At 41.3% G+C, this 17,479-nt stretch overlaps 1 protein-coding gene across 1 annotated transcript in view; it reads right to left on the bottom strand.

Annotated features, from left to right (window-relative positions):
• Positions 1–17,479, bottom strand: part of TADA2A (transcriptional adaptor 2A) — a 461,073-nt gene that overhangs the window by 268,317 nt on the left and 175,277 nt on the right. Inside the window, exons 10-12 of the mRNA XM_044054901.1 lie at positions 16,365–16,408; positions 3,928–4,038; positions 2,525–2,596 (exon numbers count right to left, since the gene is read on the bottom strand). Coding sequence (XP_043910836.1) covers positions 2,525–2,596; positions 3,928–4,038; positions 16,365–16,408 — 227 coding nt within the window. The remainder of the gene's footprint in view (positions 1–2,524; positions 2,597–3,927; positions 4,039–16,364; positions 16,409–17,479) is intronic.

Below are 17,479 nucleotides of genomic sequence, written 5' to 3'. Positions count from 1 at the left end.
GCTACCCAGTATGTCTGCTGAGAAGCATAAAGTTCCACCTCCCAACCCTCCATGTCAATTACTCAAACCAAGGTTCCACACTGGTTATGTCCCTGAGGTGTGGAGAATGGCAATTGTGCAGTCCTTGCATAAAGGTGGTTCCCTAAGGATCCTGAGAATTACAGGCCTATTAGTCTCACTAGTACTACTTGCAAGGTTATGGAAAATATTAAAGCTGAACTAATAAAAAAAATGAAATAAGTAACCCCTTGGATATACACCAGGTCTGCTTTGTAATAGGCAAAGCATGCCTACTCAACCTGCTTGAGTTCCCTGAAAATGTCACCGAGGCCATGGGTAAACAGCATATAGTGCACACTGCTTATTAGGACCTTGACAATGTCTTTGACACTATCACCCATGCTGGGATTACTGACAAACTCTCCCAACTCAACATTAGCCCCTTCACAGTTTGCTGGATAGTTAACTGGCTGTCTGACAGAACCCATACTGTTAAGTGTGGAGTATTTGCTCTAGAAAGAAAAACATCACCAATGGTATCCCACTGGGTTCTGTTTTGGACTCCCCTTTGGTATTTACCTCTCTGGCATAAAAATCAAAATCAAGGGACTATGACTAACCAAATCTGGATTTATGAAATCCCATTATGATACTCAAATTCTCCAGCAACAGCTGGACCAAACAAATGCTTGGTGCATTAGCTGTCGGCTTACACCTAACACAAAGAATACAGTACAGTTTCCTTTGACAAATTTAGCATCACTGCTGCTTTCCATACAATACATCACTTAAATCTGACATGATTATCAAGGACTTGGTAAATTATGGTGATAATGGACTCTCCTTTGATCATAATATCTCTGTGATGGTCACAAAATCCTTCAACCTTGCACAACTTATCCTTCATGGTATCTCCCTGATGTCCAAAAAAGTTATAAAGACATTTAATTCAGCCTTTATTTGGTCTTTTACTTAATATAATACACACTTTGGAATGTACCTTGCTAAAACCCAACCCCCCCCCCTACATAGTATCATATACTGAGTGATCTCTGCTTAGTCTTCTGTGCTATGCACAAGCTAGTACTCAAACTCCTCTACCTAGAAAGAGCCAGTGGTGCAAACACATGCTTTAACATAATAATACATTACCACACAAACACCAAATGGCACAACAGACACATCACTCAACTGTACTGTACAGATGAGTAAGAATACTTATCATAACCACAGATGTTTGAACAGATCACTACTACAGCAGCCTTAAGTTACATGGAACGCATCTTGCCAAAGATCTTTGACTTTCTTGGGTTTCTGAAGAATGAATATCCACCCCCTGCCAAATATAATTCATTCAATGATTCTCAACACCCAAAAATCTGAAATAATCTGAAGAGAGAGTTTTGGAAAGACCTTATTTGATTACCAGGGTGGGGAGAGTAATACCCAAGAGGGAAGATGGATTCAGACTGATTACTTAGATCATTTATTTTTATTCATCCCTTGTTGACCAGGTTACTCCCAGTTTTCAGGGGAGACCCAAGGTGGTATTTACAATACAAGGGAAAGTTGGCCAGGGCATCAAGTAACTTCCATTACTCTTTTCAATACGTGCCACAGGACCTTTTACATCCACCTGAACTATCACCTCAAGCAGATGTAACACTGTTTAATGTCTCATCCAAAGGATGACACACTCAGTGGGTGGCAACATCCTCATTATGCTGACATTGCCGTGTCAGCAATTGATCTATCTGGTGTGGGAAAAGAACTCACAACATTCTGCACCAAAGTAGTGTGCGCTACCTGTTGCATTACTGACACTAATCCCAGATCAAAGGAGGGCCTTGCTATCTACTGAAACTCCCTACATGACACTACAGAGTGTGCTATTAGAAGTAAGTGCACACGTGAGTACACAGACATGATAAGAAAAAAAAAAAAAGAACATCAAGGTGTGGATGGCAGAAGAGCAAATCCCAATTATACATCGAAAAGGCTTTCTTAAGTTAGATCTGTGGGGTGTCCCAATTATGGCAACATATGCATTACTTTAATCTCTGCTCAGAGATCATACCTGGCATGTCATCTACAATACCCTGTGGGGAGGGGGGGGTCAATACAGCAGTCCATAAGGATGTTAAAACTTTGCATCTGAATTTGTTAATGTGACAACAGTCTGATCAAGGCAAATACCTTTACCAACAAATCACATATTAAGGTTATAAACAGCGTATATTTTCTAACACATATATATCACCTTCAGAGATGCAAGATCTCTAAGCAAAAAGATGCATGCTTGCGCGACAATGCTAACTGCCTTGAAATTACTTAAACTTTATGTGGCTGTCTGTTTATACAATGTGGGATGCTGCGTATTGCACCTGTACAAAAAACATCTTAAAAGGACAAATGATATTGATGCATTCAGTTCTGAATCAACCTGCTGTGACATTTTCTAACAAAAAAAAGATTCAAAAGTTATCTTTTAAAACTACAGAAGTTTTGATTTTTCCACACTTACTGCAGAACGTTTGGATTCCTGCTGCTCTGTATTCCTGCAACCGCCTGATCTCTTTTCGAAGTTCAAATTCCACTATAAGAGGGAAAATTGCTTGTAAATAACCTAAAATCTTTCACAGCATCGAGTAACACAGATAACAAATAAAGCAAAAAACTCCTATACTAAACAGCTACTTTCTCATTTAAGTCAAAAGATTATACATTTTAATATTATCTGTGGTTAAAAGCGTTACAACTTCATACTGTGATACACAGTGCAAAGCTTAAATATGAATTTGGACTACAGTGATTCTGAAAAATTTACCACCATGAAATAGTTACTATTTATGAGATGTACGACAGTCATGTGTATATCAGCTCAAAATACAAAACTGAATATCTAAGAAGGCTTTTATGGTTTAATAATCAGCATGCAACTCAAATTAGTACATTTCCAGGTATACAAGTCAAAAGGTTTACTGATATGCATCTACCAGATTTAAATTACTGCAATTCCAACTACACAAGTAAGCTTTGCTGGTATTTTCACTACACCTCTTTAAAATTTTCATTTTAAAATGCCAAGCGTGCAGTGTCAATCTGATAGTACTGGCAGAGATCACACATTCTGTATCCAGGCTTAAGAATGTACATGGCATACAGTTCTCATAAAAATACAGACAATTATTTCAGTGCACCACACACTACTTTCAAGATCGAGGAAGCTTAGTTTAATGCATATTGCTGCCTTCATAAACCTGCTGCTGTAAGTGTATATGACACGGCATGGAGCCCAGACTTTTCATAATGGAAACAAACCTCCATTCCTCTCAGGAAACACCTTCATACTGTTTAAACTGTCTGCATTTACCCAACAATAAACTCTGTCCTAAATGCAAACAGTCAGCAGCAGCATCCACCTGTGCCACTTCAGCAGTGTAATATGTATTCAGTTATAGCTTCCTTTGTAAACTCAGAACAAGGAAAAAAGGAAATACTTCATACCTAGTACAGAAAGTTCTTAACATGACCTTCACCCACATGGCCCACGCCAGATTACCAAACCTATGTTTAGCTCCCATCTAATAAACGATCTGTAAAAAGCTTTCAGATATGGGGTTTCTGTTCAGAATATTCCAGCAAGAAAAAAAATCTAACAATTCTATATAACAAACTACAAAAGTTCTTCTCAGTCTAAATACCAAAAGCCCCAGAGCTACAGAAAGTCTTTTCAATCATAACAGATATGGTGAAACGGACATTTCTGCTACAGAAGGATGTCACATGACCTGATGCTATTTCTTTGCATGCACCACACACACAGATCTCACTCTTCAAGTTTAAACTAAACTAATAGAAATAAGACATTTTTCAAGAGGTCTTAGCAGCCAGATTAAAAGAAGAAAATCCTTAAGACAAACATACATGCATGGCTTTCAATGAACTTGTCATGCTCAGTTGACCCAAGAATTCGTGCAAATCGTCTCAGGATTTCATATAAATCTTGAATTTCTTTAGGATATCTTCTTTCTAATACTACAGGGGAAAAAACACCAATCATTATTACTTTAAGTTAGCTGAGAAAATTAACAAAAATAAATAATGTACACAAACACATTTAATCATAACATATACATTACAGCACAATTTAAGAACTGCTACCAGCTCTTAAATATACAGAATCCAGGTTCCTTCAACAGAGCTGAGCAAAGAGTGCTGATGTTGCCCATTCAATAGTAAGCAGAACTTTCGATATCTGTCTAAAGCCCATTTGGCTCTCAGACGCTTAACAGCTGAAGTTACTGTGGCTTATGCTCCAAGACAGATCTGGAACAAAGAATGGGTCTGAATCTTTCTCAAAGTCATCAACAATGCTTATGCTAGTTGTAAATCAAATATTTATGCTTAAAGATTTTACAAAACAGACCTTAGGACAATCAAAAACTGTAGCAATTCATATTTACTAGTAAAGTCACAGTCTTATTGAAATCAAAAGATGTTTCCCAAGTATGGAAAGACTTTTAGCATGGGTATGTTATTAAACTTAATGGAAGACTGACCTTTACTGGATTTGGTCAAGTTACAGATTTCAGACTTGAAAGTGCAGCAGACAAACGTACCATGAACTAACACCAAAGCAAGATTTGTATAGTAAAAACTGAGCAGTTAGACACTAAAAATGATACACTTGATGACAATGGTAATTTCACATACAGCTTTTAGTGATTTGTAATGTTCCTGTAGTTTTAAATGCTAAGTAGAACCGAAACTGATCTGCATGTCTAGTTAAATAGAGCAAACAAACAGCGTCTTGCACAAACAAAATTGCTACTAGGGAAATACAAAAGTTTCAAGCTTCATAAAATGCATGTCATTCCCCATTAAGTTAAGCATCACAAAGCATGAAAATCAAGCATAACACAAATGCTAATCTATAAACAAAGAATATGTTTATGATACTGCAGCAAAGTCAAAACCATCTGAAAGAAGCTTGGTTCACAACTGTTAAACAGAATTTAATCAGAACCAGAATGTCCTGGTGTTATGACAAGAATTTGAAGGAATTTTAAAATGTTGACTTTAAAGGAAGAGTGGCGAACGCCTACAGTCAAACAATATATACATACTACAAGATAGAAAGACATCTACAGAGTGTGTGTGCTTAAATTGTTCAAAATAACGATCATCTTTAAAACATTAGACTTTTTTTAATAATAATAATCTACAGATGTGGAAGGATTTCATGAAATTTGCCTGTTCTAGTATGGCTGGTGGTATACCTCCTGGTTCCATACTGTAAGTGTATGTCAGAATGTTGCAAAAAATGACAACTGTGAAAGTGTATTCTTTTGATGTTTGTTTTCTGCAGTAGGGAAGACCCCTGTACACCTCCCTGTGTGAGGGATTTACCTCCAGCCCCCAAACTCCCATTTTCTAAACATATTAACTCCAGTGTTGTTTCACCATGGAAAAACAGCCACAAATACAAAAAGACATTCACAACTGTTGGCACTCTCAACATCCAGACTCACAATTGCATCCAGAAGTCTAACTTTTCTCCACTAAGAAAAAGCATTCCAACTTGGTTCAATACTTATTTACTCATTTCTGTTCAAGATTTGATCTATCCAGTAAAGCATTACAGTTTACAATGTTTTTGTAAAACAACTGTAGAATGCCAACTGCAGTTATGTCTACATAATGATGTGTTGATAAATACACATTTCTCTAAACTAGGGAAAAAAAGTTAGAAAAATGCCAATGCCCAAACCAAACTTGTAGATTTTGTACTGTAATTATAATTTCTACACAAATTCCTAATTTTGTAACAAAAAAAATTATAATTTGGAAAAATACTAAAACTGCCAAGCATAAGCAATGCAAACTTTAGGACTTTTGGCAGTATACACTCGTACCTTTTAATAATACTTTCTTCTCAGAGGAAGCCACATTTAACATTTTCACATCAGGCAGCAGTAATGGAGGTGTTAAATTCCTGACTAATGGATGAATAACAAATGCACAAAAATTTCAGTAACAGTTACAATTAAATGAGACAAAATACTTCAAATGAAACAAGTGAAGTAGTTTTCTTCACAATTTGTTTAATTTGAATAATCTTCTCACATTTTGGCTGATTAATCGGGTCTATATTAAATGAACGAACGCTTAAAAGGTTGAATACGGTATTAGACACTTTTTAAGTGAACGTTCATTTACGCAAACATACACACAGTCGAAAATCATGTATTCTTAAAATATTGTTTGGCCAACAACATTCCCCTAGTGCCATATGTCACGGAGCCATACACAAACATAACTGCAATACCTTAATCAAGTGGGGGGCTTTGTCCCCCACAGCCCCCTAACTAAATATATCAACTCCGAGATCGCTCTACATTGGGGAAAAGGGCCATTCCTGATATCGGCCAACATGAATAGCGCATGTGCATCACAACTTCTGAAGTAACTGGCTGTGTTTTATATAACACTGACAGGTAATAAAACGGTACGATTTGCACATTTACTTCTTTTAAATGTCTGAGTTGTAGAACACTTTACAATTTCAGTATGTTATTCGTTCGTACTGTTTACAGAACACAGTACTTAAAGAATTATTTATATTTACAAAGCTATCATACAGTTATGCACAGTGTGAAAGCCTTGATATCAGCCTGGAGTTTCCTGAGAGGTGGCCAACTATAACTTTTCGAAACTCCGAATTTAGACATTATGAGCTTTCCCAAAACTGAACGTTCACTTAAAAGGTAAAACAGTAACAGACTTTTTAAGCATTTGTTCATTTAATACAGACCCAAAATCACTGGGGTGAGTGTTTCTGGCTGAAAGGATAAAGCTCTTATGGTTAAACTGAACACCTACCTACCTGTCCAGAGGCTCTTTGTTAAGTCTTGTTAGCCTAGTGGCAGTGACACCAACATGCTATTCTGGAAGTTTTGGGTTTGAATCCCAAATGAGAGCTATCATCATCCTTTCACTTCAATGTTTATAATTGTGCCTAAGCACATGGCATTCTCTGTATTTGTATGTGTATGTTTGCAGTTTGGCAATGACTATTACAAATTTCAATGCACTGTTAAACTACTTTGTAATAACAGTGTTGTGAGAGGTCTGCCTTTAAGTGCTGTATGTCTGAATAAGATAAGACAGCAGACAATAAGAACTGTAGGTATGAAGCAGAAACAGCACCATTAGCACTCTACGTGTGTGTGAGTTCATACACTGTAAAGAATAGCCCTACAACACAGAATGCTTCCTAGGATCCAATTTAAATACCACAAAATACTGAAGAGAGGACTCACAAGAATAAGTGTTCTCCCATTATGTAACAGCATTGCTGATAAATGGGCACAAGACTATCAAAACGGACTTCATGCAACAGTCTCACCAAACCTATTCTTGGTACATCATTGGCTTTTTCTATCAGTGTCTACTATCTGACAAGGAAGTGATGAAATGCAAGTTGGGCCAGTATTTTTTTGTACAAGCTTCTAACCAAATGGGCACATATCCAAAAATAGGGAAGCATCTAATGTGAGACATCTATTACGAAGTATATCAACGCAATAAAGCTCTTCCAAAATGACCATATGTAATGAATCCGATACAACAGCACTGGGGCCAGAAAAAGTACAATTGTGTATACTTATCATAAATGTAGATGTTAGAGTGTATTCACTGTTGCAGTCATCACATTTGGGTTATCCCTGCCAGGGTAGCCCTCAGTTGGTCCAAATACCAGAGGCTTAGTATTTCTGCGTCAGTTGCTGTCACTTCAGGACTGACGTCAGGTTGTCAGCAGTATAAAGTAAGGCAGCCGACGCCATTACATCAGTTTTTCTTGCCCTGTCAGGAGCCCCCAAGTGGGAGCTAGTATATGGTGGATGAACCCCATCAGTAGAAAGTAAATACCAAAAAGTTCCTTGTAATGAGAGAGAGAGAGAGAGAGAGAGAGAGAGAGAGAAAGGAGGATGGAGGGAGGGAAACCAGGACTGCAACAGTGAATACACTCTAACATCTACATTTGTGACAAGTGTACACAACTGTACTATGTTCTTCGCATTTCACTGTTGCAGTCATCACACATGGGTTGATTCCCAAAGCTGAGGAAAAGGGTGGAGGCAGTCAAGAAGACTAGGGGCAGGCTACGATGCCTTGCAAGACTGCAGTGGCAAAGCCTGCCCTGGATTTGGAGAAGATAGGCAGGTGGTAATGCTTGGTGAAGGCATGAACAGATGTCCATGTAAGCAGCCTCCAGGATGTCCCTGGTGGGGACTCCTCTGAGGAAAGCTGTAGAGGTGGAGGTTGCTCTGACCCCCTTAGAGGGAGGTTTCCAGTGTTGTTTGTAGCAGAAATGGATGCAGTGTGCTATCCATTTAGAAATGGCTTGTTTGGATATGGCTTTGCCCTCTGCTTCTGCAGCAAAGCCAACAACTCATCAGTCTTTCTGAATGATTTAGTCCTGTCTAGATAAAATCTGAGCTGTCTGTGCACATCTAGAGAGTGCAGTATTCTTTCCCCCTTGTTTTGTGGGTTAGGGAAGAAGGTGGGCAAATGAATGGATTGATTGAGAGCCACACTGGACATCACTTTTGGCATGAAGGATGGGTTAGTCCTGAGGGAGACCCTGTCAGCATGGAAAATGATGAAGGACTCGACAGTCATTAGTGCTTGTAGCTTGGATACTCTTCTTGCTGAGGTGATGGCCAAAAGCAAGGCTGTCTTCCATGAGAGAAAGTTTAATTCTGCTGAAGTTGCTGGTTCAAAGGGGGGCAGGGTGAGTTTCTCTAACAAAGTTTAGGTCCCAAGCTGGACTAGGTGCTCTTCTGGGTGGCCTCAGGTTGCTAGCCCCTCTGAGGAACTGTTTGATGAGAGGGTGTGAGAAAAGAGGTTGCTTAGTGCTGAAATGAGCAGACATAGCAGAGGCATGAATTTTAATAGAGGAGAAGGATAGACCACTGTGTAGTAGGTCAGCTAGGTAATCCAGGATGAGAGGTAGGGATGGCTGTGCCATATTCACTCCCTTAGCCTGGATCCAGGTGCAGAACCTTTTCCATTTGTCAGCATAAGACTTTCTAGTGCTAGGGCGTCTGGCCTCACGTATAACATCTAGAACCTGTTTACTGAGATTGGCAGCTTGTACAGTGGTCAAGGAATAAGCCAGACTGCCAAACTGAGGGTCTGCAATTGGGGATGCATGAATTCTTCTTCCCTCTGGGTCAGGAGTGTTGGGATCTGAGGGAGATGCCATGGTGGTGGACGGGACAGGCTGCGCAGCAGAGGGCACCAGTGCTGGCGTGGCCAGTCTGGGGCAATCATGATTGCCCTTGGTTTTTCCTCCTTTACTTTGAGCAGTACCCTGGCAATGAGAGGTAGTAGGGGAAATGCATAGACCGAGAGGATGACCCACTGGAAAGACAGAGCATCCAATTTCCAGGCCCTGCAGTGAGGCTCCCTGGTGCAGAACTTGCTGCGCTGATGGTTGGAGTGGGAAGCAAAGAGGTTAACCTTCGGGGTGCCCCATTTCTGAGTTATAAGGGTGAAGGTTTTTTGGTTTAGCTGCCACTCGTGTGGGTCCAGAAGACTTCTGCTTAAATGGTCTGCCAGAGAGTTTAGAGAGCTTGGCAGGAATTGTGCTAACAGGTGCAGTTGCATGGCTAAGGCTGTGTGCCAAACGGTCATGGCAAGCCTGCATAGCAGGTAGGAGCGAGTCCCTCCCTGCTTGCTGATATACCACATCACTGTGGTGTTGTCTGTTTTGATCAGTAGAGCCCCTGGGGAGAGAAGGGTTCTGAAAGCTGTCAATGCGTACTGGACAGCTAACATCTCTTTTTGGTTGATGCGCAGATGTATTTGATGTGGGCTCCACTGGTCCTGTATGCACCTGCCGTTCAAGTGTGCACCCCAGGCATAGTCTGATGCGTCTGTGGTGAGGGTCTGGGTGGGGTGGTGAGAAGGGTAGTCCCTTGTTGTGGTAGCATGCTACTGTCCACCAAAGGAAATCTTTCCTTAGGCAAGGTATCATTGGTATAAGAGTTTCCAGGTCTTGAGAGTGCTAACACTAAAGGCTTTTTAGGTACCACTGAAGTTTCCTCATATGCAGTCTGGCATATTGAATGAGTAGAATACAAGATGCCATGAACCCCAGAGCTTGCAGGATTTTCCTTGTGGATAACTTGGGTCTGGTGGCTAGTTGAGAGAAACAGGCTGTCAGGTAAGTTTGCTTTTCTGGTGTAAGGAATGCCATCTGGGATGCTGCGTCCAGTCTTGCTCCCCAGGAATACAATTTTTTGGGTGGGTACTACTCTGGATTTCTTTTCGGTGATAGTGTACCCTAGGGAGGTCAGCAGATCCTTTACAAAGGCCAGGTGCTTGAGCAACTTTTCCTTGACTGTCTGCCTGAATTAGGCAGTCGTCTAGGTATGGGTAAATTTGAATATTTCTTTGCCTGCAAAAAGCAATGGCAGGAGCCAGGCATTTTGTGAAAACTCTGGGAGCAGTAGATAAGCCAAAGGAAAGCACAGAGAACTGAAAGTGCAGAGATCCTGGCCTGAAATGTAGATATTTCCTGCATGATTCCCTGACTGGGATGTGTAGGTAGGCCTCTTTTAGGTCTAGGGTGGCTAGCCAGGCATCCTTGGACAGCATAGGTAGTAGTTGCTGAAGGGTGAGCATTTTGAATTTTGGTATCACCAGGAAGGTGTTTAGAATGGATAAATCGAGGTTGGGGCACCAGGTGCCCTATTTTCTGGGTACCAGGAAGAGCCTGGGAGTACAAACCCTGGCCTCTCTGTTCTGCAGGAAGGTGTTCTATTGCCCTCATGGAGAGCAGGGAAAGGATTTGCTTTTTGGCCTCTGCCCACTGGTTTGGAGGTAGATCTGGGAACCCTTTTCGGGGCTGTTAGTGTGTGGAAAGAAAATTTGTATCCCTGGGAGGCTATGTTGAGCACCCAGTGGTCATTGGTAATGGTGGCCCAGGTGTTTGCGTGGAAGGAGAGTTTTCCTCCCAGGGGCAAGTGCAGGTGGGCAGAGGGAGGGGGGTGGATGTGGAGAGTCATTGTGAGTTCTTACCATGAGGGGGTGGCTTTGCACTCCCTGGTTTATAAGTGGAGGTACTCTATTGCTTTGATCTCTGCATTCCCTGTGGCTGTTGTCTGGGGGTCTGCTTCTCCAGGGTCTCGGCCGAACTGACCTGGAGGGGGCAGGAAAGGATCAGTGTTTGGAGGGTCAATGCCTACTGAACCTGGGTGGCTGGACCTGCAGGAAATCCTTAACTGTCTGCATAGATTTAGCTTTTTCTTCTATCTTTTTTAAGACCTCCTCTGCTTTGGTGCCAAATAAGTTGTCTTTGTGCAAGGGTGCATCCAATAGTTTACATTTGACATTGTCTGGCAAGGGCTGTTTCTTAAGCCAAGCATGTCTTCTAAGGACAGAACTTGTGACTGCTGCTCTGCAAGATGCTTCTAGGGCATCAAAGCCACAGTGTAAGTTGTGCTTAGTTACTTGACTTGAAGAATGCATTAAATCTTGCAACTCTATTTTCTGCACAAGCAGGAAAAGTTGATATTTTTTGTTTGAGGTGTTCCATGGTATGCTGCTGGAATTTTAGCATATGGAACTGACAATTTAGTGCTCTAATAGCAAGAGTAGCAGAGGTGTATACTTTTTTACCCCATCTGTCTAAAGCTCTGGAATTCCTATCTGAGGGGGGTGGGATTCTTAGCAGAAGTTGCTTTAATTCCTTTAGGCCCTTGGGAGATAACCTCAGGGTCAGCAGTACTATTTTTGAAAAGAAATTTGTGAGAGTCAAGGACTCTAATACCAGTCAGGTTTCCTGGGAACAGGAGGGAGGGTGTCAGGAGTTGAACTAGATTCCAAGAAAAGATAATCCACAACATCCAGGACAGGAGGAATGGTCAGGGGTCTGTGCTGTGGAAGATCTAAAAATTCAGTCTCTTTTTAGACTGAGGGTAGTCCTGACATTCCATCTGGAAATGTTCCCTTAAAGTATAAAGGGTTTCCCCAAAGGAAAAATATTCCGTTGGAGGGGCTGAAGGAATGGATTCCTCTGCATCAGAATCCTCATAAGCAGAGAGGGGTTGCATGTCTTCATATTCAGAAGCATCGGAGGCATTGGACTCCTATTCAGATAAGACTACTGGGGACAAACTCTGTTCCTTTTGGAAAGGGATAGCTTGGCTTCCCCTGATCAGCATAAGGTCTTCCGCCATTTTAAGCATCTGAGACTGAGGCAAGGAAGCAGGTGCCTGAGATGGAGTAGTCTGTTTCTTGGGTGTGGTTCATACCCTGGGCCTTAGAAACTCTATAGTTTTCGAAAGAACAGAAGACGCAAAAGAAGTCTTCGGTTTGCGTTGAGAATCGGTAGTGCGAAGTACTTCCTCGGAAGCTGGTGCCTGCTCAGTGGCTCTGGATCCATCCAAGGTGGAGACAACCGCAGGATCCTTAGTCAATAAAGAGTTTTGTGGCATACTGGACTCCGAAAGAGTATCTGTAGTGCCTGCAAATCCACAGAAACAGGCATCAGGGGCTGCAAAAGAGCCTCACTGAGGACCGGAGAACTGACGACTAGCGCTTAACGGAAGCGTCGTCAGTAGTTTTGGACCTGTGCAGTCTGTCTTTATCCTTACTTTTTTTTGGAAGATCTGATGTCAGATGGCTTACCGAAGCCATATCAGATATAGAGGACTGAGAGCGAAAATATCTAGCTACAATAAGGGCCCAATGATGTATAGTTCAGGCATTTAACAAAACACAAAAGCAACGGGGGGGACGTCGTGGTCTGGGCCTAAGCAAGTGACGCAGTAAGAATGAAAGTCTCGGTGTAGTATTAGCTTTCCGCAGGCGAGACAATTGTTAAAGTTTTCTGACATCAGTTAGTGCAAGAAAAAAGGATCCAGAATGGGGTAAATTAGCTTTAGAAGACTTCAACTTCAATTCGGAAAATGAAACTCAGGTAGCGGACGACTGGCACTCGTGCAAACTGCATCTGCTTCAGGCTCCTCGGCAAGAAAGACTGGGGTAATGGCATCAGCTGCCTTACTTTATACTACTGACGACCTGACATCAGTCCTGAAGTGGCAGCAACTGATGCAGAAATACTAAGCCTCTGGTATTCTGGATGACTGTGGGCTACCCTGGCAGGGATAACCCAAATGTGATGACTGCAACAGTGAAACATGAAGAACATCAAACGTTCCAGCAGCACAGCCTTGTTTCCTTTATCTTAGGGCATGAAGTTCTGCTTCACACACCTAACAGGTGTTTCATGTGGCAATACGTAGTAATACTCTCAAAAACACCATGACTTATTTAACACAAAACCCTCCTAGGGACTACAAAAATCCTGAATGTTATCTGTTATTCTCAAATTCTGCAAACTTCAGTCCTGTTGTGTGCAGACATGCCAGCAAGCAAAAAGGAGTAAGTGATTACCTTGTGATAACACATTCCAGACTTGCAGCTCTCAAAGAATGATCTGCCCTGCTCCAAAGTGCATAAAATAGAATATGCAAAGGTACGTAAAGATAATGATAGGTAAGTTCTCTCCAAAGAATTCAGTAATATCAAAAGAAATACCAAATGGCATGAAGAGTGCTTAATTACATTTTATATCTTTGCACCAGTGCATTACATACTTTCAAATGGCTCCCTATTAGAAGTATGGGACCTGATACTTTGAAAATTAAATAGTGATTCCAGGAAATACCAGTGAATTCTGAATTTTGCTGCGACACCTTTAAAGCATTTTCTGTATGGGATATTTCACCCCCTGCAAGAAATCAAAAGCCCATGCCCCCTCACTACTAACTTGTACATACTCTGAGATCACTGTACCGCAGCGAAATGGGAATAATATTCTGACATACTGCAGTTTCAGAGTAAAGATACAGTCCTCTAACTGAACTTAAAATGTTGTTCTGAGGATTACTTTCACCTGCCCTGGATTTTTTGTGGATGCCACTTTCAGATATAATATGGTAACACCATAAGATCAAACTTGAATGCCAATACTGGGGGGGGGGGTCTGTTTTCTTTAACATACACTGTGTTACAAAGTGTAAACTTGCCCGTCCAAAATGCAGCCAGAGTATGCAAGGAAGATTTGTCTTCTACGCACTAAACTTGCTTTAGTGATTCCAATTTCCACTTTAAGTGCATGCACACACAGATATACACATGTTTAGCAGAAGCTTATAGCATCACCTTGTGCTCTTCCTTTTGTAAAGTGTGCAAGAGGCAGCAACAAAGCCACCCATGTGAACCTGTAGGAGAACCTCATCAAATGCCACTTCCTCACTGCTGTTACTTTCAAGACTGCCTAATCACAAGTCAGCAACAGAAGCCAAAAATTCCTGACTGTTATCCATTATTCTCCAGTGCTGGAGCTTGAATAATGTAGTCAAGCAAACATGCCTGCAAGTAACCGGGAGTTAAGAGTTTACTCTGTGATGGCACCTTTCCCACTCCAAAAGGCACAGTTATACCATACATCCTGCATCCACTGACTACCCAGTTACCACTAATAATCCAGAACCCTGGTAAGCTGCACTATGAGGGATATGGCATCCAGCACCATATCTGCAGTGCCACTGCTGACGCAGTAAAATAAGGAAAGGCCTCAAGGCTGTAAAGTGTGACACAGCAATGCCTTGAGAAGTGGCACAACCATTACAGCATGACCACCATTTCTACACTCATGTAATACTACTCACATTTTTAAGTGGAAGCTCAGTGGAAGGACACAGCTATTGTCTTTGTTGCAGAAAAACAGAAATCGATAGGCGATGGAAAGAGAAACTACTGTGTCAGTTTCAGAACTATGACAAAAGGACCCCTTAACTGATCTCACCACTTAAAATTTTTTTTTTTGGTAAAATGTTTTATCCTTCAACAGTGGATCTTCATTGAGCACTTTAGACCTCAATGAACCACCTCAGCCTCACTTCAAAGGCAAGCAGTGACATCTTCCATTCCTTGACAATCCTCTCCTGCTTCCGTGAAATACACTAGGAATGCAAGGCAGTGCTCAGTGTGCCCCAAAGAATAGGCTTCACAACTCCAGAAAATATGATTTTAATGGCCACGTTGTTTTTGTCTTAGTTTGGAGATTCAGATTTATGAAGGGGGGGAGGACTACTGCACAACTGGAAAGCTGAGAATGACAGCTTGGAGTATACATGCAGGCAGTCCATGTTTTTAATTTTTTTTTATTTTCTCCCTCTCCTTGCAGGTGTGTGACGCAAAGCATCCCTACCCTCTCTGTCCCAAACAGCGCAGTGCACTAATGCTGGTGCTTGCTTTCTATAGGAGTCATTGCAAATGCAACTGGTTCCCCAATCCTCTCCTTTAAAAATGGTGATGACATAGGCTTTCAATCCTTTCATTCCATCCAGCCCACCAGCAATCCGGGCTTATCATAAAACACAAGTCACTGGTTTCATACTTTGAGAACACTGTCTATGCCAGCAATGGATGGCTGCACTTGAATGATATTTTTAAAATTCTATTAATTTCAGTAATGAACTACTCTCAACTCCACCTGCTCCTATCACTCTACTGGGAGTGTACCAGAAGCATCTGTCACAATTTCCACGTAAACAAAGAATGTTTCTTCATTTTCCTCCTTACTCTACCCCATTCCCACTTCAAGTCAAAGCATTTCATTTCTGCCAGATGTCACTATCCCATACTACTACCTATACAATGAGTTATACGAAGGCATCACTCTTTCCCCTTACTACTCCACTCCAGAAGAAATTATGTTATATATCCATATCTATAATGTGTACATATAGATGGGATCATGTGCAGTTGTCAACTCGTGGTTTAGCAAACCATGACTCAGCTGCATTTCACTGAAATCTGACTCAGCAACGGTCAGAAAACAGAAGGTGCAGCACCTACCCCCCTCCCTTCCAGAGTCATGTTAAAACCCCCTTTTGCAGGTGGAGTGGGAAAGTGGTGAATTTGTACCACCCCACTCACCTGACCCAGGTTAAAGCCAGTTTCCAACTTTTGGTGGGATGGGTTTCAGTGAAATGCTGACCTAATTTTGGCTTGACTGTTTTGAATATACCCGTGTTTGTGCGTGCATGTGCATACATATGGAAATTTTAAAATGAAGACTAGTGTGTACACACTCATTCCCTATAAGACTTATGGTTAACTCATCACCATCTTTTCTGCTTTTCTCTCAATTGCCTTCAAGCTGTATCAAGATTCCACTCAAAAAACTTCTCTGTGAATAAAAAAAATTGTCAATTAGTGTTCATCCAGTGTTCAGAACTGAGGTAAAACATTCATCCAGTTTCAATACGTACTCTGGAATTTACGGAGGCTGATAAGTCCATGGTCTCTTATGATCCTGTTAATGACAAACAAAGAGAGTTACATACAAGATACTCTTCAGAAAAATTATGCAATACAAAAAAAAAAAAAAAACAAAAACAAATAAAAAAAACGCACACAACAAAAGTCCTTCGATATAAAGAATAGGCTTAGAGTATAGCTCGGAGCATACCACTAAATTTTCCATGCATCTATTTTTTTATTACCACTTTCCCCCAAATCAGGGTCACAGGGGATCATAGACTAGCTACTTATGTAAAGAGCGCAAGGCAGGAACCAGACCCAGATGGCACTTCATCACAGGGAGTACCAATTCACTCTCTCGCACACATGTACCTTGGGGGAATTTAGCATCATTAATCATCCTGCTAGCATGTCTTCAGAATGTGGCAGCATAATGGAGATCCTTGTTGAACTCCCAAGTAAAACTGGGGAAAACATACAATCACCATAGAGAATGTGCCTGACCTGACAATGGAACTAGGAAGTCCAAGCATGGAGCATAAAAGTACAGTTGTGTACACTTACCATAAATGTAGATGTTAGAGTGTATTCACTGTTGCAGTTATTACATTTGGGTTATCTGCTTACAGGTAGCCCTCAGTCGGCCTGATTATCAAAGTCTTGGGTCCTGCGTCAGTTGCTGTCTCATCTTCCATGATGTCAGGTAGTCAGGGGTATAAAGCATGCAGCCAACGCCATTACATCAGTTTTTCTTGCCCCAGATGTCAGATGCCCCCATAATAGGAAGCAATTATACATAAGGTTACACCTCCAACAAAAAAGCAAATACACCAGAAAGCTTTAAGCATAGTAAGCAAGAATAGAGGTATAGTCAATAGAAGTCAGGGGGCTGGAGGGAGGGTAACGAGGACTGCAACAGTGAATACACTCTACATTTATGGTAAGTGTACACAACTGTACTATATTCTTCGTATTTCTCTGTTGCAGTCATTACATTTGGGTAGATTCCCAAAACTAAGGAAGGGAGGAGGCAATTAGGTAGCATTAGGATTGGCTATAAGGCCCTGCAAGACTGCAGTGGCAAAACCAGCTTTGGATTTAGAAAAAATTGGCAAGTGGTAAT

This window comes from Protopterus annectens, chromosome 13.part0 (assembly GCF_019279795.1).
Source record: "Protopterus annectens isolate FY-2018-M chromosome 13.part0, PAN1.0, whole genome shotgun sequence".
NCBI lineage: Eukaryota > Metazoa > Chordata > Ceratodontiformes > Protopteridae > Protopterus > Protopterus annectens.
Note: the sequence above shows the minus strand (reverse complement) of the source record. Positions and strands in the feature narration are given on the sequence as shown.